General features: G+C 38.0%; 1 protein-coding gene across 3 annotated transcripts in view; it reads left to right on the top strand.

The window, feature by feature from the left end:
* LOC129740024 (facilitated trehalose transporter Tret1-2 homolog) overlaps window positions 1–21,941 on the top strand; it is a 100,593-nt gene extending 78,652 nt beyond the window's left edge. For all 3 annotated transcript variants that reach the window (XM_055731607.1, XM_055731606.1, XM_055731605.1), the window contains exons 2-6: window positions 2,860–2,972; window positions 3,031–3,174; window positions 17,181–17,366; window positions 17,428–17,672; window positions 19,498–21,941. In XM_055731607.1, coding sequence (XP_055587582.1) covers window positions 2,870–2,972; window positions 3,031–3,174; window positions 17,181–17,366; window positions 17,428–17,672; window positions 19,498–20,271 — 1,452 coding nt within the window. In that variant the 5' untranslated portion in view covers window positions 2,860–2,869 and the 3' untranslated portion in view covers window positions 20,272–21,941. The remainder of the gene's footprint in view (window positions 1–2,859; window positions 2,973–3,030; window positions 3,175–17,180; window positions 17,367–17,427; window positions 17,673–19,497) is intronic.
* Window positions 21,942–23,628: the final 1,687 nt, after the last annotated feature.

The following is a 23,628-nucleotide window of genomic DNA, read 5'->3' as shown; positions in this document are numbered from 1 at the left end:
TCGACCGCAGTTGCTTGTGGAGCCCATAGTAGGCACGTCTTCCGCTGATAATTCGCCACCGGATCTCACGGCTGGTGTCATTGTTTGCGGTCACCAGTGAGCCGAGATAGACAAAGTCTTCGACTATCTCCAGCTCATCGCCGTCGACTGTGACCTTGTTATTACTGTTTCGGTAATAACTTTCGGTAGGTCTCGGATCCGCAAACCAGCAGGCACTTTGTCTTGGACGTATTAATCATCAACCCAATCCTTACTGCTTCGCGTTTCAGTTTGCGGTAGATCTCCTCCACCGCTGCAGATGATCTGCCGACTATATCAATGTCATCGGCAAAGCAGATAAGTTGACTGGATCTGTTGAAAATCGTGCCCCGCATCACCTTGCTGAAGTCCCCTGCGCGATTCGAATGAACTCAACAATTCACCCGAAATCCGCACACAGCACTGCGTTCCATCCATCGTCGCCTTGATCAGTCTGGTTAGCTTCCCGGAAAAGCCGTTCTCGTCCATGATTTTCCATACCTCGTCACGGTCGGACGTGTCATATGCGGCTTTGAAGTGTGTAGGGTGTGTAGGGACTTGGTGTTCGCGGCATTTTCGGAGGATTATCCATAATGTGAAGATCTGGTCGTAGACCGTCCATCCATGAAGCTAGCCCGGTGACTTCCCACGAATCTGTTTGCTTGTGGCGTTAGGCGGCGGAATAGGATTCGGGACCACACTTTGTAGGCGGCATTGATGACAGTGATCGCTCGGTATTTCTCACAGTCTAATTTGTCACCCTCCTTGTAGATGGGGCATATTACACCCTTTTCGACTCCTCCGGTAGCTGTTCTATGTCCGAGATCCGGACTATCAACCGGAGTAGGCAATCGTCCAGCTTGTCCAGACCCATTTTGATGAGCTGCGAGTTCGTACCGTGGAGCTCATCCAGCATACCTCCTGCAGCGCTACGATGTCGAATTTGCGGCTCTTCAATTCGTTGGAGAGCACGTGGGTACTGCCCACAAAATTTAGAGATCGGCAGTTCCATGTTCCAAGTTTCCAATCGCTAGATCCTTTTCGTCGCGTGGGTCTTTGCCGATTTCCATCCGAAATCTGTTGTTCGTCGTTCGTTGCTTATGTTTTTTTGTAGTCACGGGCTCGCAAGGCCCGTAGCTAACCCCACTATCTCGCAGGAGGACCGTTGTGATGTTGCTGTTTTGGGTCCTGAACACCACCTCGACTGTTCCCTGTCTCAGTCTGCATGCGGCCAAAGCATCCACCGGGGTTGGGTACCCGATCTCCGCTAAGGTTGTTCGCACCCCAGCTAGCACCTCTGGGAGGTAGAGAATCGCAGTTGTAAAACAATAAGTGATATGATCACTACCCGAAGGTTGGGTGTATGGGGTCATGAGTTTCACATTGTTTACCGTTCGCAAGCCACAATAGAGATATTGCACGATAACTTCAAAACTACTTCGTTTCTACGTTTTTTTTTCGAAATAATTTATGAAATATTGAAAATTCAAAGGTGATAACACGTTGGAAAAGTGGAAAACTCGAGACATGTTCAGCATTTTTAATAAAGTTTTTATAATAAGCTAAACCATTGGAATACGAAGGTAATGATTTGTTCACCACGGAAATTCCAGGTTGAAGTAGTGGTAACTATTTAAAAAAAATTGCCTCAACATTTTAAAAAGTATTTTTAAATTATTTGAACTTAGAGTAAAATTTTTTTTTGTACAAACCAAAATAAGAAACTTCAAGTATTTCAATAAGGTCAAGTTTGTGAAGTTCGGATCAGTGGTCATCAAGTTGTAGCTGTTTTTAGGCTAGGCTTTTTAGTGTTAATACTTTTTTTAAATAAACTTTTGAAAAAACAATACCCACTAGAAAAATTGTTGTGTAAAACATACATTTTTGCATATTTCACCTGACAATTTTATGTTATAAGCTCACAAGTTAAATAACGTTAATAGCGCTTTATAGAATTGGGTGAAATATAAGCATTGATATCATTGGTCAGTTCTGACCATACCGTATTTTTCAATCGGTTAGCGAACAATGTTTAAAACAGCATAAAAATACGGTTGATTTATCATTATTTTCAATAACAATACATCGCAATTACCTATATGGTTGAATGACGCATATTTTGAAGCTTGAAATTTGAACCATTATGAATCTCTCTATGAATCACTCGTCTCGATTCGTTACATATAACATTTAATTCTTCCACATTATTTACAATTTCCACCCAATGTACACAGTGTACAAAAAAAATGTAAACAGTTGAGCCACACCGCTTTTCGTCACTTGTTTGTTGCATCATTTTACTAAGTACTGTATCTACAGCTAGCTACCACAGGATCCACCTGACGGACGTCATATGTTTGAATGATATATAAATGTACCTTCTGTTTACCGTTGTTTTTTTTACAATTTTTCACACGATTTGGTGGGTGTGTTCATGCTACTATGGCACACAAACTGTTTACTCTAGCGCGATGAGCTGCTTGACTTCAGCTGGCGGGCGCTTGTTGAACCAATTGTTATGCATCTACACATCCACTAATTGGCACAGAGTGCTCCACTTGCAGAAAATAAATGTTCTGATTTCATTCGATCAAACATTTGCGTATATAGAGCGGGTGAAACTTAAACCTTGAACATGAATATTTTTCTTTTTTTTTTAGAAAAGATAACTAATGGAGTTAGAATTGGATGAGTTTGTAACACATCCTCTTAGATTAACATTGTAAATTTCTTCCCTACTCCTTAGAGAATTCAATAGGCCATGACATACTTCACGAATTTAGTAGGTACTATCATAATAAAAAGTAAGCTTATGCATTCTTTTTTTTTCTTTTTTTACAGCCCTTAAACCATGAGCAACAATGAACCTGGGGTTACCCACCGGATGCTGTACGATCCCCCGGAGGGTCAAGCATCCAACAGTAAGCTGATGCAGTTTGTGGCTGGCGTAGGAGGTAAGTAGCCCATGGATCAAGGGATAGTAACCTCCCACTACAAACTTCGATATTTCAGTGTCCTTTGCTGCCATCAGTGCCGGAACGGCTCTCGGTTGGACTTCGCCGGTGTTGCCGCAACTTACGGAACCAAACAATACGGCTAGCGCCGCCTCCGATGTGACCAACAGCACCGATAGCTTTTATCTGACGGCTGATCAACGTAAGTCCTATACTTTACGTGCACACGGTTATCGGTAGTTCTAATCAAAGCGCATGATAATCTTCGCGGGGAGCTTTTTGGTTTAGTAACTCTAGATCACTCTGGTATATTCAAGAAAGAGCGATAAGAGCTTGAAAACCTAGGTAAATGTTCTCGTGTTTCGTATTATTGACGGCCGAATTTGATTGCATTCAATTGGGCCTATCACGTTTACAGGGAGTGATACAGAAGGTGCTGTTGTATACATAATAGTACCTGAGCTGAATACCTAGCCATTTACGGGGTATCAGTAGCTTGGTAATGATTTGAGGTGGATCGACAATTGAGTAATCGAATTTTCGTTATTTGATAATAACGGTGATAATTTGATAATAAAAGTACTGAATCATAAAAATGATAACAAAAGTGTGGAATTACACAATTCAATTAGGACTGGTAAAACACTAATAGTCCTTTTGTTTGTAATTCATAATTTTTAATTGAATGATTAATGGCATTTCGGTGAAGTATACATTCTAATAGGAAGAATATCAAGTGAAAGTAATGAACGTATCTATAGACGTATAGATTAGATTAGGAAGCATGATAGGTGTTGAAAATGAGCCAAGAGCGTGTCATGAGAAAACTTCTTATTTCAAATCAATTTACTATATTTCACATCTATTTATTATATTTAATTTAATCAAGCATTCACAATTTACAATGGGTTTCTAGTTTCCGTGATACAATGCTTCAAAAAGTTAAATTTCGTCACTTTAAGAAAATTAGCTTAGCTTAGCTTAGCTTGATTAACTACTCACATCCACCTTTGAACTATGGAACCCGAAATACTTCATCTTGAATTTACTTATCATTAGGTTATTCCATTATTGCTTCCACATTACTCTTAAATGCGTTTCGAACTCCATTGTCGCAGGCGTGGCTCAGTAGAACGAATTCCACCTCGCCAATGGTTGCTACTCCGTGATTGACCGAGGCCATCGGTTTTGCTCAAAGGTCAAAAGAATGGTGCTTGGGATTAGCAGCTCATCCTCAATGCACAAAACAGATGCTCTCTCTTTAAACATCAATAACGGCGCCGGCCACGTCCTAGTAGTCAATGGATAGATTGGAAAAGGTAGAAAGGGATGAAAGATCAATTTTGTGCTTTAGGACCGAGGTTACCTCTGCATCCTAGCAAAATAATTTAAAGTTGGGAGTGTGGGAGAAAAGGACATGAGCAGAATACACTTTTGACTAGTGTAATGATGTCAAAAAACAAATACTATACATTGTACTACACCATTCTTCTTCCCTAACGACTCTCAAAAGTTATAAAATGCATGTTTTTATACATTAACTTCCATTATTGAAGAATTAAATTGAAGAAAAAAATGATATCAATGTAAAAAAAAATCTTTTAATAAAACGATGGTGACTGTCTTTCTTTTGTTTAACCTTCAACATACTAAATTTAATCTAAACATAAAAAAGTATGTACCAGATTAGTCCTTTTCAATTTTGTCAAAACTTATTTTACTTTATGAAAATATTACTATTGTGTTACCAAAAAGTTAATTATCCATTAAAGGTTTAGCCAAATTTTAAAATTTTGGAATCCAGGATTTAACTATGATCCTACAAAAATTGGAATTTCAATCAAAACTGCTACTTTTTGCCAATTTTTAACTTTCGAAAATGCACTTTAACGCCAATGAATTTTGTAGTTTATTCAAATTCAATTTCGTGACAGAAAAAAGTGATGTAGAATAACAAAATATGTATGTAACTGCATATAACAAATATTACGATCGATAATCAGAAACATAACTAAATGATTAACTCAAACCGATAAACCCGACGAAAATGAAGTCAAAAGTTTTCCATTAAAAGCTGAAATTGTATCACAATTAAGGAACTGTGATTTATCAAATTCTAACCTTACTCAAAGACTAAAAAAAAAAAATACTTAGCTTTGTGCTGTCAGGCTGATAGTATCAGGTTTTCTAATGAAGAGCATTCCTGGAGGGAAACCATTCGAGTCAGGAATCGGGAACCTAACTGGTAAGAATAATCAAGGATCGATCACACCAAATTCTTCCATCATTTCCTTGTTGAAAATATCGTAGGTTCAGCAGTCCATTCCCTTCGCTTGGTATCCTAGGTCCACAGAGCAGTTTGGGAAAACATTTGATCGAAAATTTCTGCAGCTCGCCCGTTTCGGGAATTTTTCTCTACACCCACACGATTGTTCCTATGGGTTTCTAGTTTCCGTGATACAATGCTTCAAAAAGTTAAATTTCGTCACTTTAAGAAAATTAAATAAAAAAAAATTGAAACTTATTCTGGAATCACACAAGAACGTTTTAGAGATTTTTATATTGAAGGTTTTTACTTATTTCACAACTTTCCATGCATCGTAAAAATGAATATAAATCGAGGTTTTTCCATTTTTGGAAAAATAATCATGAATTGTTTTTTGGAAGCCTCAAGGACGATTTAAAAACTGTCAATGAGTAATGAAGATTTTTTTTTTGAATTTTTAATTGTTAACGGCTTAGTCAGCTATATTTTTGAAAATTAAAACGAATGATTTTTACTAATGTCCAGTAGAGTGCCCCAAATGACCCAACTTTTGAAAAAGTTATGCGCTGCAGGCTAAAATTGATCCTTGGCCTAGTACAAGATCTCATGCCGATTTGGGCCAGATCGGATCACGGGAAGGGGTCGCTCAACGAGCCTGAAGTTTGTATAGGATTTCGAGACATTTTGTTCGAGAGGAACATGAAAAACCAGTTTTTCATCAATAACTTTGGTTTCCGTCTGCCGATTTCTTTCAAAAACGGGTTTTCTTAAAGCTTAAATTATGAAAAATATTTCATCCGAAGACTGCATTTCGATAAGAGTTAAGATAAAAAAAGTTATTAAGCTTAAAATATGGGCTAACTTTTTTAACGGTGGTATTCAGCACTGATAATGAGGCGTCAATATGTTTGACCGCCTCGACTCATTAACAGTGATGAATACCATCCTTAAAAAAAGTTAGCCCATTTTTTAAACCTAATAACTTTCTTATCTTAACTCTAATTGAAATGCAGTTTTCGGATGAAACATTTTTCATAATTTAAGCTTCGAGAAAAACCATTTTTGAAAGAAATCGGCTGACTGGAACCAAAGTTATTGATGAAATACTGGTTTTCCATGTTTCTCCCGAACAAAATGTCTCGAAATCCCATACAAACTTCAGGCTCGTTGAGCGACTCCTTCCCGTGATCCGATTTGGCCCAAATTTGGCATGAGATCTTGTACTAGGACTAGGATCAATTTCAGTCTGCAGCGCATAACATTTCACAGGTTTTGAATTTCCCATACAAATTTGGGGCAGTCTAATGTCCAGACGTTTCGGCTGTTTTTTGTAGCCTTCCTCAGTGGAGAATATTGTCAGGCTCGTTTTTCGTCTAGTGACTATTTTTGTTGGTAATTGTTGGCTAAATTTACTGTAGTTCTGTCAAATGGTGAAGCACCGCAGTGTGTTTTATGATGCATTCCACTACAGTAAATTCAGCCTACAATTACCAACAAAAATAGTCACTAGACGAAAAACGAACCTGACAATTATTCTCCGCCGAAGAAGGCTACAAAAAATAGCCGAAACGTCTGGACAATTCAATTTTCAATTTTGTTATCTTGATTTCTGTTGAGGGATTTCTTGGTTTTGACAAAATTTGCTCAGATATTGGCCGGATTTTTGGTCGTCAATTTAAAAATGAAATGCTCGGATTTTGCCAGAATTTTATATATCTAATGTTGCCCTGATTTGTTCGGCCCGGATACGTGCTAAAAAAATTTTGGCAACTGAGTTAATTTGAACTTTTAGATTTGTATGGGAATATTGAATATTTTGTACTGAAAAATCAACATCATTTTTGTTTCTCCTGTGGAACCGAGCCTGCTCATAGTTTTGTGCCAATTTAACTATAAGTTTTCCAAAAGAGTTTTTCCGCTGAACAACTTTGTCGAAGATAGTATCTTCGTATCTTATTAGACAAAAAAGGTATTAGCTGTTTTACAGGGGTATGCCTTTTGGCATTGATAAACAAAAAAATCAATTGACACCACTGCTGGGCGCCTAGCGAGGTATTGCAGGACTACTGATGAAATAAAAATCAGGCTACGATAAAGTAACGGACATTTCGCTCAAAGTGATGACCTTTTTTTGGTCATCGCTCCACATTTTCAATTTTTTAATATCTAATATGTGTTGGGAGTTGGGAGCCTATTTGGTTGAATAACTCTACTGAATCAAAGCACCCTTAAATACCCTTTTTCCCTTTTTAAAATAAAAATAAATGGAATCTTTCGGTTGTTTTGATTCAGCCATATTTTCACTTTTTAACTTCAGCAATGGTACCTAATCCAGTTCCTTACTACCCAAAAAAATAAAAAAATCAAGAAAATTCAATGGCTTCTCAGATTGTCAGGCTGAGCCTCGATAAATCAGGCAAATCCTGAAAAATCAGGCACATTGGCATCTCTGCGTCCGAGTCACTCACAGCCAGCGATGCCACGTGCACCGATTTTTGAGCAAACTTTCGACCAAGAATCTGTAAATACCGAATACCGATTTTTGGCAAAACATACAGATTTCACCGATTATTGAGATTTTTGTACAGAATATAAGTTTTATTTCAGTCTAAGAAAGACTGTCGAAAATACTGGGTTTTCTGTTAAATTGAAAACGCCCAAATACTACCTATTGGGTGTTAGCTAATTTTCAATATTTTAGTTAATGATACGGAACGATTTTTCATAATTTTCGTAATTTGATTATTTGAAATGGAGCTTGGCTTGAACGATTTTTCAAGTTTCAATAATATCGTTTGAAACAATTGAATTTATTGTTTTTCAATGCCAAAAGACATTCCCCTGTTAAACAGCTAATACCTGTTTTGTCTAACAAAATACGAAGTTACGGTCTTCGACGTAGTTGTTCAGCGGAAAATTTCCTGTGGAGAATTTATAAATTGGCACAAAAACCATTAGCAGGCTCGGTTCCACAGAAGAAACAAAAATGATGCTGATTTTTCAGTACAAAATATTCAATTTTCTCGGTGATACGGTCAAAATTTGGTCAATATCAACTTGACGTATTTATTTCAATATTGTATTTAAAAAACCTCAACACCCCTCATTTTGAAGGTGTGTGTGTAGAATGTTGCTCCTATTTTGATTTTGTAATTCACTCTTCAGTTGTCAAAATGCCGTGCAAGGAAGAAGAGCAGCGTATGAAAATTTTGCTCGCTCATCGCGAAAATCCGAGCTTCTCGCACGCAAAGCAGGCAAAATCGATAAAAGTTGTCAAATCAACCGTTACAAATGTAATTAAAGTGTTTGGGGAACGTTTGTCGACAGCCAGAAAGTCTGGATCGGGGGGAAATCGAAAACCGGAAGCCGCTGAGACGACAAAGAAAGTTGCCGGTAGTTTCAAGAGAAACCCTAACCTCTCTCTCCGAGATGCCGCAAATAAGCTGGGTGTATCGTCTACAACCGTGAATCGAGACAAAAAACGAGCCGGACTATCGACTTAAAAGAAGGTAGTGACTCCAAATCGCGATGATAAACAAAATACGACGGTCAAAGCGCGATCCCGGAGGCTGTACACGACGATGCTGACGAAGTTTGACTGCGTGGTTATGGACGACGAAACCTACGTCAAAGCCGACTACAAGCAGCTTCCGGGACAGGAGTTTTATACAGCAAAAGGAAGGGGAAAGGTAGCAGATATTTTCAAGCATATGAAACTGTCAAAGTTCGCGAAGAAATATCTGGTTTGGCAAGCCATCTGTACCTGTGGCTTGAAAAGCAGCATTTTCATAGCTTCCGGGACTGTTAACCAAGAAATTTAGGCGAAAGAGTGCTTGAATAAACGTCTGCTGTCTTTCCTGAAGAAACACGGTTGTTCCGTACTGTTTTGGCCGGATTTGGCATCTTGCCATTACGGTAAAAAGGCCATGGAGTGGTACGCCGCCAACAACGTGCAGGTGGTTCCCAAGGACAAGAACCCTCCCAACGCGCTAGAGCTCCGCTCAATTGAGAAATACTGGGCTATTGTCAAGCGGAACCTAAAGAAGACCAAAAAAACTGCTAAGAATAAGCAGCAGTTCAAGGCAAACTGGCTTTCTGCGGCGAAGAAGGTGTACAAGGTGGCTGTACAAAATCTGATGGCAGGGGTTAAGCGTAAAGCCCGGCAATTCGGATTTGGATTAGCGAAAGCCTAACTGAATATTTTTTCCTGAATTTCATACTAATTAAACTTGAAAAAGAAATTTAATTTGATTTTTTAAATAAACGATTTCACCGATTTACACGCGTTTTCCTTTGACCAAATTTTGACCGTATCACCCTTTAATGTATAGACCAGTTAAAAACAAATTTTATAAATTTTTCGGAAGCTGTAACAAAGCGCATCGGATCAGCTAGTAAAGACTAGTGTTGATTGTTCCATTCAACAAACTCATGAATGCTTTCTTCGTGAGACCGATTGGTAATGTTGAATCAAAATACTAGTGTGAGATTCCTATAAATTTTGTTTATCAAAAAACAAGCTTTATCTTACAATAAGAATTTGGCTGCAGTTATTTACGAAGTCTTATCCTCAATTGAACTGTCTCTATAAGACGAATGGACTTTCGATTGGTGTGCATTCTGCAAACAAGTTTACCACAGTGTACGACATCACCCAAGTCAATTTCTTTAACGGGAAACGCTTCCTTCCGTGATCAGCATTACTTAATTGATCATTGACACTACTCGTCCGACAGATGCCACACAAAACGTTAAACGCTAATGAATATTTATTACTCCGGCCGTTTGCCCCACCCATGTCAGCATGAGTGTACGCTCCTCCATACATATATCAAATAATTTTATTCACTCCATAAAGAACCGAGACGCCGTCGAATTTGATGACCCCAAGGGTTAAGGTTCAGATTTTGTAAAATATACAACTATGTGATTCATCTGTGTGATCCCGAAAAAGGGATACTCCGAGTTAATTGAGAGATAAATTAACGCAATGAAACCAAACCAAACGCAATGAAAGAAATAAATTGATGTATGAAACCCAGCTTAAACTGTTTGGTTGGTGCAACCTCTTAGAATCGAATTGGCCAATTATCCTTTCTGAGTTGTGAGGAAAAGTTAATAAGAAGGTTAATGACAGTATTTTTTCAGAGCTGATCGCGTTTGTCATTTCAAATTTATCAAATTTACCAGTTCACATGTAAAATGTTCTGTATATTGTATCAATTTGAGAGCCGCCTATTCCACTAAGATGTACACACAAAACTTTCGAGGCCGAAATTTAGCAAAATTTTGCTCAAATTTGACCAGCTAGAAATTTAGCAATCAATTGAGCAATTTTTTTCTGCTCAAATTTTAGCAAATTAGAGAAAAATAAGCCGTCGGCATGTTTTACTAAAATTTTAGCAAAAACCAGTGAAAAAAATCCTGCAGAATCTGAAATTTCAATTTTTTATGTTTTTATCTGCAAATTTCGAGGGAATATTCGATTATTTAAAAGATTGCTCGGATAACATCACTTTGAATTTATTTATATTTTTCAAAACACCTTTCACTAACACTTTTCATAAAATGTTTGGATCCTGGAAACACACCGGGGCTAATGGGGCTAATGAAACCCCAAGCGACCGATCGTCATTCATGCATCGATGATTGTGCCTGATGCAGTGCGTTGAAACTCCAGTTGTCCACTTCCGAACTGTTGTAAAAAACCCGTCAATCTTGTCGGAAATTGAAACCTGGTTGAAAAAAAAACAAACAATTTTACAATTCGAATATCGGAAAATACTACACACTACGCATCCGGAATTGATCTGGCTATCATTTTGCCACCGCTAGGACCACTAGCATCGCGCTTTCAGAACCGCACCTTATCGCGTCAGTTTATTATTTTTCCCCCAACTGGCGGCGGCTGCTGTCTATAAACAAAGCGGCTAGAAAACCTTCGTTTTACTAATATCAAGTAAAATTGCCTTTTTAATTACTAAAAAGAAGCAAAATTTGCTTTTTGCTATCACATTAGTAAAATAATCCTTTTTGCTAATCGAAAGTAACAACAAAATTTTGCTAAGTGGAGCCTCGAAAGTTTTGTGTGTAGGATAATTTATTTTGGAGATGATATAAGATTGCGTCCTTTCAAGAATAAGGTACTCTCCAAAAGTTGATTCTTAACTTTTCAACGGCTCAACAGATAGCACTGTTTCTCGTCAATTTATAACATCTTGTTTAAATGATAGTACTTGAAATTTTTGACAAGTTTCGGAATTTTTTACTATCATTTTTTTTTGTGGAAATCAAATTCCAATGTCAGTTTAATGTGGAGTGAGTTTTTTTAATACTTATTGTCATTCATTTGTTATGCTATGCTTGGAAAATGTTCATCGGGCTAAATGGAACCCTTAGGAAAGTGCACAAATAGGTGCAGCACTTACGAGAGAAAGCACCGTAAAGTTTACCCAAGATGATCCCACCCGTTATACATCGAGGTTTCAATTTCAATATATCTAATGTGTGTGCCATGTGCCGGTTTATTTTTAGCCACGCAAATTCAACGAAGGATGAAGTTCCCTTCTGCTAATATTTGCTATATGGTGGAACCATCTTTGGATAATGCACTACGGGGTTTGAGGCAGCAAAAATTCATAAAATCATCAATATCGGATCGCTGACTTTTATTTTCTAGTTAATATCTTATTATTTGAGTGAAATATCCCCAGATTTTCTATCCAGTATCTTGCCCAACAAACACTTTTTGCTGAATAAACGCCTAAAAAAATATCGTGGTTCAATTTTTAATCAGCAATCTGGCTGAAAGAAGGTCTCAAAAATTCACTAATTCACGTGTCTTCAGCCTTTAATCATCTTGATCTGGAGAAGTTATTCAGCAAACGTCATTAAACGTCAATTGACGGATCATCAAAAAAAAAAAAATAAAAAAAGTCAAATGTCTGTCTGTCAGATGTTTCGCACTCACTTTTTCCCCTCTGTGTTGTTTTTTTTCGTTTCAACTGCCCCGACTTTTAAACCTCCGGCTTGTTAGTCGCATGCCGCAGTACGCAGAACCAATCATGAAGTCTGCGGCGCGATGAAAATTTGTCGATCTTAAGCGACCAACATGCCTCTCAACCGAATTTTTTTTTTAAATAAGTGTGAGAGAAACAACCCCCTGGCAACTTGACGTTTCCCATACAAATCGCGTGTGCCAGTTTTTTCTGGTTCTCTGGTTCTGTCAAATCGAAAATCAAACGACTTAACATGTCGGAAGGACGCATATGGAAATATGTTATCTTTTAATCGATTCAACAAATGAAAAAACGATTCAAATTGAAAATTAGCTCAGTCATACGTAAAGTGAATCTGTTTTCAAAAGTTCAGTCGAAGCAAACGGCACACAGACGTAAATCTGTGTGTCCTTTATAAGGTTTAAAACTTCTAGACTGATCAAAATAATTCACTGATACACGGCAGATTTTTTAGAAAAGAACCCCTTCTACCAAAACTATTGATGACGAACGTACACAATAAATGTAAATCAAAACGTTACCACAACAATCATCGAGTGATTTTCATAAACTGCGATACATAGGAAAATTTTAGTATAACAAAACTTTCAAATTATAGCAGAACATTTCTCGGTTTATGGAAAACTGTTCCTAAACAATAAATAAATAGATGGAATATTGAATGAGAATAATAATTTCGGTTGGAACATTTTTTCATTCAATCGAATTTTATGATTCGCACCACATTTGATGATGTGCCCTTTTCATACGTATGGCTCGAAAAGTATGTAAACAAGCGGTACACATGCGACATCTGCGAATTTTAATCAGGCACACGAAACTCGCCAAAACTGTCAAGTTGCCAGGGGGTTGGAGAGAAATGATCTTTTTTTCAGTTTTGGGCACCAAAAGTAAAATTTGTGAGAAAATTTATTCTTTATTTCAAAATAAAGCTAAATGAGAAATCATAAAAAAAATCTCATTGCATAAAGAAAACAAAAATTCCCCTCTCATTCCAATCAAGCCGCCATCATGCAGGGCAATTTTACCACAGCTCACAGTCTGTCAAGTTCCAATGGTAGCGAAAGGTTGAACAAAGGCTGAAAAAGTGTTATGGAAGCAACTCTTCAACTCCTCCCGTTGGCTGCACTGAGACTTCTTTAAACGCTGAAACAAGGTTATAGTTTGTCTTTATTCAACCATTAAGCTTAAACAGCAATTACGCTTTAGCTCAGCTTTTGTTCAGCGAATTGCCGTTCTTAAGCAGCCAAAATGTTTATTGGGTGGATACTTAAAGCACTCTCAGAGCCCCATAGACACAAGACTTTGAAAAATTGAAAATTAATGTGATAGAGAATAAACATTCAATTTCGTAGTTCTTTACGCAAAACATTTTTTCTGTTAATTTGAGGAACGTTAAATCAAAGTTTGATTTAAAAGCTTTAAATTTAACTGTTTGAAATGTTTACAAGCTAAATTCATCAATGTTCAACATGGGTGCTGGCATTTTTACCCGTTGATAAGTGTTAATCAAATAGTTGTAGTTGTTTTGTCTGGGTAAATCTTTGCCCATGATTTTTCCAACATTCAACACATTTCTGTTCTTGATTATTATGAAATATTCAAGTAAAATTTATTACATAACCTAAAACTATAAGCTTATTTTACCCGGCCTTGCTCGGGTTCACATACAATATACACCAAAATGAACTGATTTTCCGAAATTTTGGAAGTTTTGTATTCATCATTATGAGGAAAGTTCATATAACGCCTCATGTGGCTAACACGCGCAACTCGTGTTTTGGTGAATCTTTAACATTTTCAGCCTACAAAATATTACCAATATTTGGTTTAAATGCTGTGATCAGGGAAGCAAATTGAGCAGATCTGATAATGATAACTGGTTTATAGCTTAGCGATAAATATGAGAACGCAATGACTTCTCATCCCTTTCCAATTCTTGTTTTAAGAATATTATCCGACAAAACTGAGCGCGATCGAAAGAACAAACGCACAGAGAATGCTTTTTCTAGCTATTTACGTTCTTTCTGACTCTCCGCACCCTTAACTCCATGCAAACTAGTGAGAAATTTTCTCTCGACTGGGAGCGAGAACTTATCCTTAACGTTACAAGAGACCAGGGTTGCAAACCCCTTTTTTTCAAAAATCAGGGAACTGGCGAAATAAAAATCAGGCAAAATCAGGCTACGTTAAAATAACAGAAATTTCGTTTAAAGGGATGACTTTTTTTGGTCATCGCACAACATTTTCACTCTAATATGTGTTGTGAGCCTACTTCCCTGGGCAAGGATGAAGGCTCAATTATATCACTTGGATACAATTGGGTATGCCTTGAAGCCCAAGTATCATCTCTCCACAGTGATTATATCACAGTTTTTCGATACTTGGGAGCACCACCCGATCACTAACACTGAAAGTGAACCCGGGTACTAAGGTGTTGGTCCCAGGGCTTTAAACCAACGTTCATCCATTCGGTGAGAGGTCCGACCAGTAATGGTTGTTTGACCGGGAATTGGGATGGGATATTTTACACAAAACTCTACACACCGTGACAACAAACATCAGACCCACAAAGGCTGAAATTTGTTGCTCACTTCACACAACATAATACACTCACTGTGACAACAAACCTCAGATCTACAAAGGCTACTATTTGTTGTTCACTTCATACAACACAATACTATTCATTGTGACAACAAACCTCAGCCCTGCAAAGGCTACCATTTGTTGCTCACTTCACATGACAAAATACTACTCACTATGACGACAAACCTCAGCCCTACAAAGGCTACTATTTGTTGCTCACTTCACACATCACAACACTATAGTCCTATTTGCCACTAGTAGTGTTCGTGATATTATGCAGGTTGTTGCACCAACACTTTTCAGTTTTGGGACAATTAACCTTAAAACGACCATGTTTGTCGACCGGCTGGCCGTTTTTTGTACCGAGAGTTTTTGAGGTTAATTGTCCCGTCTCATCTGTACACGCTTAGCAAGTGTGCGTAAGAAATGTCAAAAACAACTCTATTCAATGTGACAACAAACCTCAGCCCTACAAAGGCTACTTTTTGTTGCCCACTTCACATGACACAATACTACTCACTGTGACAATAAACCTCAGCCCTACAAAGGCTACTATTTGTTGCTCATTTCCCACATCACAACACTATTCAACCTGACGACAAACCTCAGCCCTACAAAGGCTACTATTTGTTGCTCACTTCACATGACAAAATACTACTCACTGTGACGACAAACCTCAGCCCTACAAGTTCTACTATTTGTAGCTCACTGACACAATGTTACACATTTCCACATCATACAACCGATATAAAAAACTAAATACCCTCGCTCGTAATCAGATCCCTGCAACGTTACACGATTTGTCTATGTATTGTGTGACCAACATCTTTTAAATAAGTGGTCGTGAATCTCGTTTTTAAGCTTTTTTTCCTCAGATTTAAGCTTTTTTTTTGCCTTGAGAGTATAGGAGACGAAAGCTTAAATCTGAGGAAAAAAGCTCAAATCTGTCAAAACGAGGGGAAAATAAGGGGAAATCTGAGAGATGTGCTCCATACGGTTTGATAGCGTTGCCTCCGCCTGCTCGTAATACGGCTCATTGGCAAGCCCAGTCCTGGTTCGCCAGGGTTTGACTTGTCAGAGAGCAACCGGAGTTTAAGTGGAACACATTCCTAATTCGCCCGGTGTATAGCGGTCATGACATTCGCAAAAATCAGACAAAATCAGGCATATTTTAAAAAAATCTGTGAAATTCAATGGCTTATCAGGTTGTCAGGCAGAACCTCGAAAAATCAGGCATTGCCTGAAAAATCAGGCACCTTGGCATCTCTGTTGACACTCCCGCATGTTTCCAACAACAAGTTGCCTAGTGTGGACTAGGCTTTACATTCTTCACACCTCGGAAAAATGTGAATTTTGTTGCGTTGTGTTATTTATGTTACAAGGGGGATCAAATTTTCAATTGCATTGGAGCAATGGAAAATTTTTATAGTTGTTTTTATCACGTAACATAGGTTTAAGTCGTTTCAGTTTTTAATGCCATCCCAGCAAACATTTAATCGCCTTAGAAATGAATAGTTCAAACCGTTGACAATGTTAATGCTCATCGCAATTCCTACCAAATAAGTGAACGATCGTAAAAATGGTTACTTAAAGTCGGTATAGTTAAATCGGTTATGATAAAAAATCCTCCATGTTTGTAAATTTGTTTTCCGGCGCAGGATTCAAGTGAGAAAAGAACCTTGTTCTACTCTCTGCGTAAAGCAGTGCAACCAGATTGTTGAAAATCAGATGGTTCATTTGGAGAAATTGTCCAATGAGAGAAGCAGCAAATATTGTCGCTGGCAACGGTTTGCATGCATTGAGAGCAAAACTTGCGTTTTCTCGTATACTTCCAGGATGCATGAGTAAGGTGTTGAATATCGTTCAATTTGTTTATTCTTATCGCTTAAGTCAGAAGTTAAAAAATATGTATATAAATTGCCTCCACTTTGGTAGGTAAATGCTGTTTTTTCGAGTTTTATGCGATGATTCCATAATGTCTATGAATCGTATAACAAAGTTTGTTGAGAAATATATCTACAAAAATGTTTGCTGGGAAATTTATAGTCAATACTGATGTTATGAAATCGCTTGGTACATCTTTGTACCTGAAAATGATCACATTTTCATATGTGATGAAAGAAATTAGAGAAACATGAACTATCAAAGAACGAAAGAACATAAGCCGTAAATATCATGAAAATTTCGAAAAAGATACAACGGCTCACCGACAGGACTTGAACCTGCAAGCATCTTTGTTGATATCATGCCAAGGAAGCTCCTACCGTAAACCTATATCTATTTGATTGACCATCTTGCGCAAGTAGCATTGATCTGTTTAACCCTGTGTCATTCCAGAATCATGGGTCGGAGCGTTCCTAGCGGTCGGAGCTTTCGTGGGTGCCCTGCCAGCTGGTTTCCTGGCCGAGAAGATCGGCCGCAAATTCACCACCATGTCCCTGGCCATACCATACTTGATCAGTTGGGTCCTGATCATCTTTGCCAACGGAGCCGAAATGCTGTACGCCGGACGATTCATCATTGGTAAGATTTCTGAGAATGTTGGAAAACGTTAGATCGGGCTAAATCTGTCTTATTTTCGCAGGTATTGCAACGGGAGCTTCCTGCGTCGTCGCGCCAATGTTTATTTCGGAGATTGCAGAAACGGCCATCCGAGGGACGTTGGGTGCGTTCTTCCAGCTGTTCCTCACGGTTGGGATTTTGTTTGTGTACGCCATCGGACCGTATGTGTCCTGGGTACTGTTGAGCGTGTTGTGTGCCATCTTCCCGGCTGTACTGATTGTGGCCATGATATTTGTCAAGGAGAGCCCCACTTATCTGGTGAAGCAGGTTAGTATTGATAGAATTGTAAATGCTGGCCTAATTATGACTTTTTGAACATTTTTTTTTAAATTTTAACTAATTCAGCTAAATTACACATTATTAGTTGTGCTTGTGCATGAGTTTAAATAGACCAAAATCAACGGTTTATCACTGATCCGTCTTTTGAAATGCTGGTCTTCCTTTTCTATAAAAGATCATTTTCAGTTCATCTTTCTGTCGCGTTTAACTAACAAAATAAACTGATGATGAAATCTGGTTCATTTTGATTAGAAAGATAGTTCCATCTTACATTTCATAAGGGCGAAACTAGCAGTTAGCTCAAAATGAGAAAATCACGTTTGAAATTTCGGAACATCTAATCAAATCCTATTTAAAAATTTGAGCTCCCTCTGAATCAGTAAGCGACGACTTAGTATAAATCCTACCAACTGTTTATTCGAACATGGCCGATCTCATGTTTGAACTCGTAAGTCGTAGGGAATTTTACCAATTTAGGTCCCCAGTTGACATTCGGGAGGCCTGGCTCAGGGGTTGGTCTGGGCCGTGTTTGTAGTATAAACTTGAAGCCGAATCGATACAGAGCCGGATAAAGAACTCCTACATATTTTGCATGGCGTTCTAGGAAGCCTCTCGGAGACTTGTATCCTTCCAGAAGACAGGTGAAGAGCAATTTTTTAGAATTGTCAGCTATAGTATTCGACCAGCCAGCGAGTGAAGACATTGCAGTTCTCAGCGATGTTCCGTTAGTGTCAGTACTTGGCCCGTCTTGTGTCACATCAAATATGAGTTAAACTAGTGGGGTTTGTGGACGACGTTGTCCTCCTAGCGAAAAGCAGAAAGAAAAAGTGCGGTTAAAATGTGTCACCGCAGCGAATGAAAATGATATGAGCTGGATCTTGTTCTGCTTCTCTTCACAATTAGGGGCCTTTTTTACCTTGAACGTTTGAAGCCCAGCCTTAGTTTTTGCCTTCTGGACAAAACTTTGGCTTCGGTGCAGCTTCTTAGCCACATCCCGAACGGAGGTGTTCGGGTTTCGGTTGAAGGCCACAACTAAATACGCGGTTGTGATTTTTGGTGTTGTACGGAATACTTTTTCCTGCACTTCTGGGTTACAAGCCACGGAGGAATAGGGATGAATAACAATGGTCAATCGTTCCTCGAGCCGCTTAATCACTGTGGAATTCGCAAATCCTAACGTTTTAGCGATGGAACGATGCGTTGCAATTTTAGGGGAGATAAGGGCACAATGGCCACCTTAAGAAGGACGCTATTTAATTAAACAATAGGAAATAGCTATAATATGTGAGTTACTTCATTGTTTCGTGTTCAGACACTTAAAAAGCCTATTTCCAAACGGGCTAAAACTTGAAAAAGTAGATTAAAACGTTCAAAAATGCATTTTAAAATTTTTTTGCCGAAAGCTGAAAATCAGTCACTATAGGAATAATGAGAACCCCCACTGGGCCAGTATAAACACCACCAATCGGTTGAAAAGGGCAGAGTTCCTTGGGGAATTCAAAGGAATAGGAAGTGTACGTGCATGAGTCTACTCATTGAACCCGTCTACCCAGAGTAGCTAACTGGGAGAAAGAGTTCGCCAGTCATTGAAGGCGTGTAGGACAAAGTAAAACATTATTTTGACCCTGGCGTAAAACCGCCTTTCCAGCCGAAATCGTTCACAAAACTATTATAAGCCGCAGAGAAAGTGCCTCGTTGCACTAAAAAGGAATCAAATGTACACCAACGATGTTCTCAATTGCTGCGTGGCCACTTAACAGCTCTCAGTTGACTATAGTTTGCTTATCAACCCATGTTTTCTTATTTGTTTCAGGGTCGCCGAAGTGATGCCGCCGTTGCACTGAGATGGTTCTGGGGCAAAAACTGCAATACCCAGAACGCCGTTGAAGCCATCCAATCGGATCTGGACGCCGTGAAGGGTGAAGCCCGTTTGTCGGATCTGTTCACCAAGACCACGAACCGGAATGCGTTGTTCATGTCGTTGCTCTTGATGTTCTTCCAGCAGTTCTCCGGTATCAATGCAGTCATCTTCTACACGGTACAGATCTTCAAGGCCGCCGGCAGCACCATGGATCCGGCCATCTGTGCCATCGTCGTTGGAGTCGTCCAGGTGCTGATGACCTTCGTTTCCGCCGTATTGATCGACAAAGCTGGTCGCCGTATTCTCTTGCTGCAAAGCAGCTTCGTCATGGGCTCTTGTTTGATTGTATTGGGAGTGTATTTCAACTTGCAGGCTGCAAAGGCCGATGTGTCCAACATTGGATGGCTACCGCTGGCTTCGGTAGTGCTGTTCATCGTGAGCTTTTCGCTAGGCTTTGGTCCCATTCCATGGATGATGATGGGGGAACTGTGTGCGGCTGATATCAAGGGTATAGCAACGGCTCTGTCTGTAATGTTCAACTGGACTCTGGTGTTCATTGTAACCAAAACCTTCGGAACTATGCAGGAAGTCATGGGTGCGGATTGGACTTTCTGGTTCTTCGGCATCTGGATGATGGTCTGTACGGTTTATGTGTTCTTCAAAATTCCAGAAACCAAGGGCAAAACGAACGCTGAGATTCAGGCTATTCTCGGTGGAAAGAACTAAACTATTCCGCATAGACTGCAGGGTATCCCTTAAAGTGGCACAGGATAATTGTCAATCCGCACTACTGGAGGAGAATTGCTTTGATTTCTACGCTTAGACTTAGGTTTTGTTTTTGTAAATATTTATCTAGATATTTTTTTATTGTTTTGTGCGTAAGGTCGATGTCAATTGGAAGCAATTATTGCCTAGCCGAATAGGTTCAGATCAAAACTGAGTAAGGAAATTTATTAAGTCTTGAAAGTTTAGATCAAGCCATCTAACGCTTTCGTTGTCATAACAGTTCACTATTTGTGTAACCTTAAAAAATGTGTCTGTTTTTTTTTTTTAAATTAAACAATAACATGTCATTATTCCATAGCAACAACATATCGGATCAATTCAAAACATTCAATGAACATAACCAACCAATGTTTAGGCCCAGAATTCAAAACTCAGTATTCAAAATTTAGAAAAGCGCATTTGGGAATTGGAATTCAATGTTCAGAAATCATGAATCGTAATCTGAAATACAAATTTTGAGTATGCAATCGAACATTGGTGTTTTAAACGTTCATCGAAAAAAAAATTAATAGTTTAGGCTGTTCTTTGAAAATTATATGTTCGTCCAAGTTTTGGTTCCTCAAAGCATAGCATATAACTTTGCCGTACTACCTATCATACCTGCATATCTGTACGAAAATATGTAATAAAAATATAGCATTCAGCGAACCCAGACATCACAGTAAAAGCTGGCACACTCACACAACAAAAAAAAAAAAACAAAACTGGTAACAATCATTTGGTACATTGATAAAAACGGAAGAAATACCTCTATATAAAGTCTCCCAATGTTTCTAATAACATTTCTTTTGAAGTTATGATTTTTTGTTTTCAAAACTCATCCACCGTTTTGATCCTGTTTCATTAGTTGTAGGAAAACGTGCCATGTCGTTTAATATTTTCTTTTAACGCCCACTTATTAGGGGGTTTTCACATTTTAACCTAGCAAGATGGACGCACTGTTGGTCTTAAGAAATAGTGGTTGCCATTTTAAAGTTTAGAAGACATTTTGGTACGAAGGTGCACTCGCTGTCATTTCACCTCGAATTCCTGGCATCGGTCAGGTATGCGGGATGATCTAATTTAAATCCTATGTCCATGAGTCTTTTTGACAATTTTATAAAATAATTTTATTCAAAGGTTAGGTTATTGGATAGAAACTGAAATAAGAAACGGGAAAGAGATTTCAAACAGGCTATAGACTATTTATCGATATTTACAGCAATAAATTAGGAAAATTGTTATGGCAAGTGCTTGTTCAGGTCTTGCAATAACCAAAGTTTATCAGATGAAATTGTAACAGTTTCTACAATGAAGCCGGTAAGAAACATAAACCTGTATAATAGAAAAAAGCCAGATTATATTTGAGCTAGTATACAATGTTATTCTAAAAAAGGGTAACTTTAATATTACCATTGCTGGTTATTCATCATCCATCGAGTCTAAATGGTTAAATAGCATGACAGGAATACACTATAACTACTGCTAAATTATAGTAACACAAAAATTGTTGAACGTAATACTAATGCTACCGAAATTATTAGAGCTGAAATATTGAGAATTAATTTGTTCACAGGACGAAATGATGTGTCATATATAAATTAAGGAATAAATATAATGTATACAACAAACCGATGGTATTCTCTCAATTCCTGTAATCGTATCCGAACGTATAAACTTACTTGCTTACCAGTTTTCACACGTTTCGCATAACTTCTGCCAGCACGTGTTTCAGGCTCAAGTGCTTGGGGCTTTGTTGATTGAGTAAATATTATCGTTGCATTTCCCGATGACGACTTTATTCAACCGATTCATTCAAGAGTGTAGTCATATGTCATCCTGTTGTAGAACATAGATAAGAGGCTGTTTCGAAACCGTTCAGTGACAACGATTCATATTCCTTCAAGTGACAAATAACGCAAGAGTTGTTCGATAAGACTTTAAAAGTTTTGAATACAAAAATTTGAATAGGTGTTAGAGTGATGTTTTGCCGCACTGCAGTTCAGTTCATTTGGTCAACTTTTGGGGTTGGCTCAACGAGGTCCTAGCAAAAAAACAAAACTCACTTTAAACCCTAATTCGTAATATAATAGTTTTGGAAACCTCGTAATGTAACTGAAATGTGCTTTTCAGACAATATTCAGCAGCAACACTTCAGTTTTCCGTTATTCAAAGTCCATGTAAGAAAAAAAATCCGAGAAATCATGTTTTCGAATAAAGATTGTAGACCAGCTAAGGTATGTTAAAACAATCACTTAGTTTCCAAGAAAGCTATTCACGCTATTCGTTGCACATAAGAATATATTTTTTTTAAACTTTAAGATCATGGCCACAACATATGTAAAAAAAAGGTGAAAGTACCGTTTTCAATCAATGAACCGTCAAAATTTTGATAAGAGTATTGGAAAGTTGACGAAATTTTGCACATTTTCGCACCTCTAAATTTTTGAAATACGCAACACAGAAATTTTGACGAATCTTCAAAGGTAGCTGTTTTTCGAACTTTTTGTCAATTTGCAATTTCTCAAATTTTCTAAGACTTCATTCCACCTTTTCGCACTGGATTTCGAGTACATTCACGCAAGACTTTCGCAATCAACTTATCTTCACCACAGATGTGTCTTCTCCAGGATGGTAACTGCTTTTGTGACGCGAATTCACGCTTCAATTGACCATTTTTGGACTTCAGTACATATCACTTTAATTTCCTTTTCCCTTTGTAGAAATAGGATATTGGTTTCTTGAAATGAGTTATAGAGAAAACAATTAACCCACGATTTGATGTACGTAGCTTCTCGATTGAACCACAACGAACAAAGTTGTGACTCTAAGTTGAGACGTGAATTGAGAAGTTTGAACAGAACGTCACGAAATTTCAAGTTATTTTGAACCTTCCACTAGAGCCTTCAAATTTTATGTACACTTTTAAAAGTGAAATTTTGTTATTCCGACTTGTACAATCATATGTTTCCAGGATATTTTCCTAAATTTTTCCTTATTTTGACTTGCACTAGAATAACAACAGTCATACGATAAAATTAATACTGTTTCTCATAGTCTTTATTTGAAGATTCACAATTTTTTTTTGAATTTCTTCTCAATATTTTTGGGTTTTTTTTTTCGTTTTTAAACAACGAACTTATTGAAAAAATCAACTAAATTATGTTCGATTCGTTAAAATCCGACAATCTGGATGGAGGGTCAAATCAGCTTTCAGAACATATTTTCTTAATATAATTTTACAAAAAATCAAATTTAGTGACGTGAATTCACTCATTCACTCTGCTCAGCTGGATTCCAATCGATTTCTATAGAATT

Source organism: Uranotaenia lowii, chromosome 1 (genome assembly GCF_029784155.1).
Source record: "Uranotaenia lowii strain MFRU-FL chromosome 1, ASM2978415v1, whole genome shotgun sequence".
Classification (NCBI taxonomy): Eukaryota; Metazoa; Arthropoda; class Insecta; order Diptera; family Culicidae; genus Uranotaenia; species Uranotaenia lowii.
This window is presented reverse-complemented; position numbering and strand designations above follow the sequence as displayed.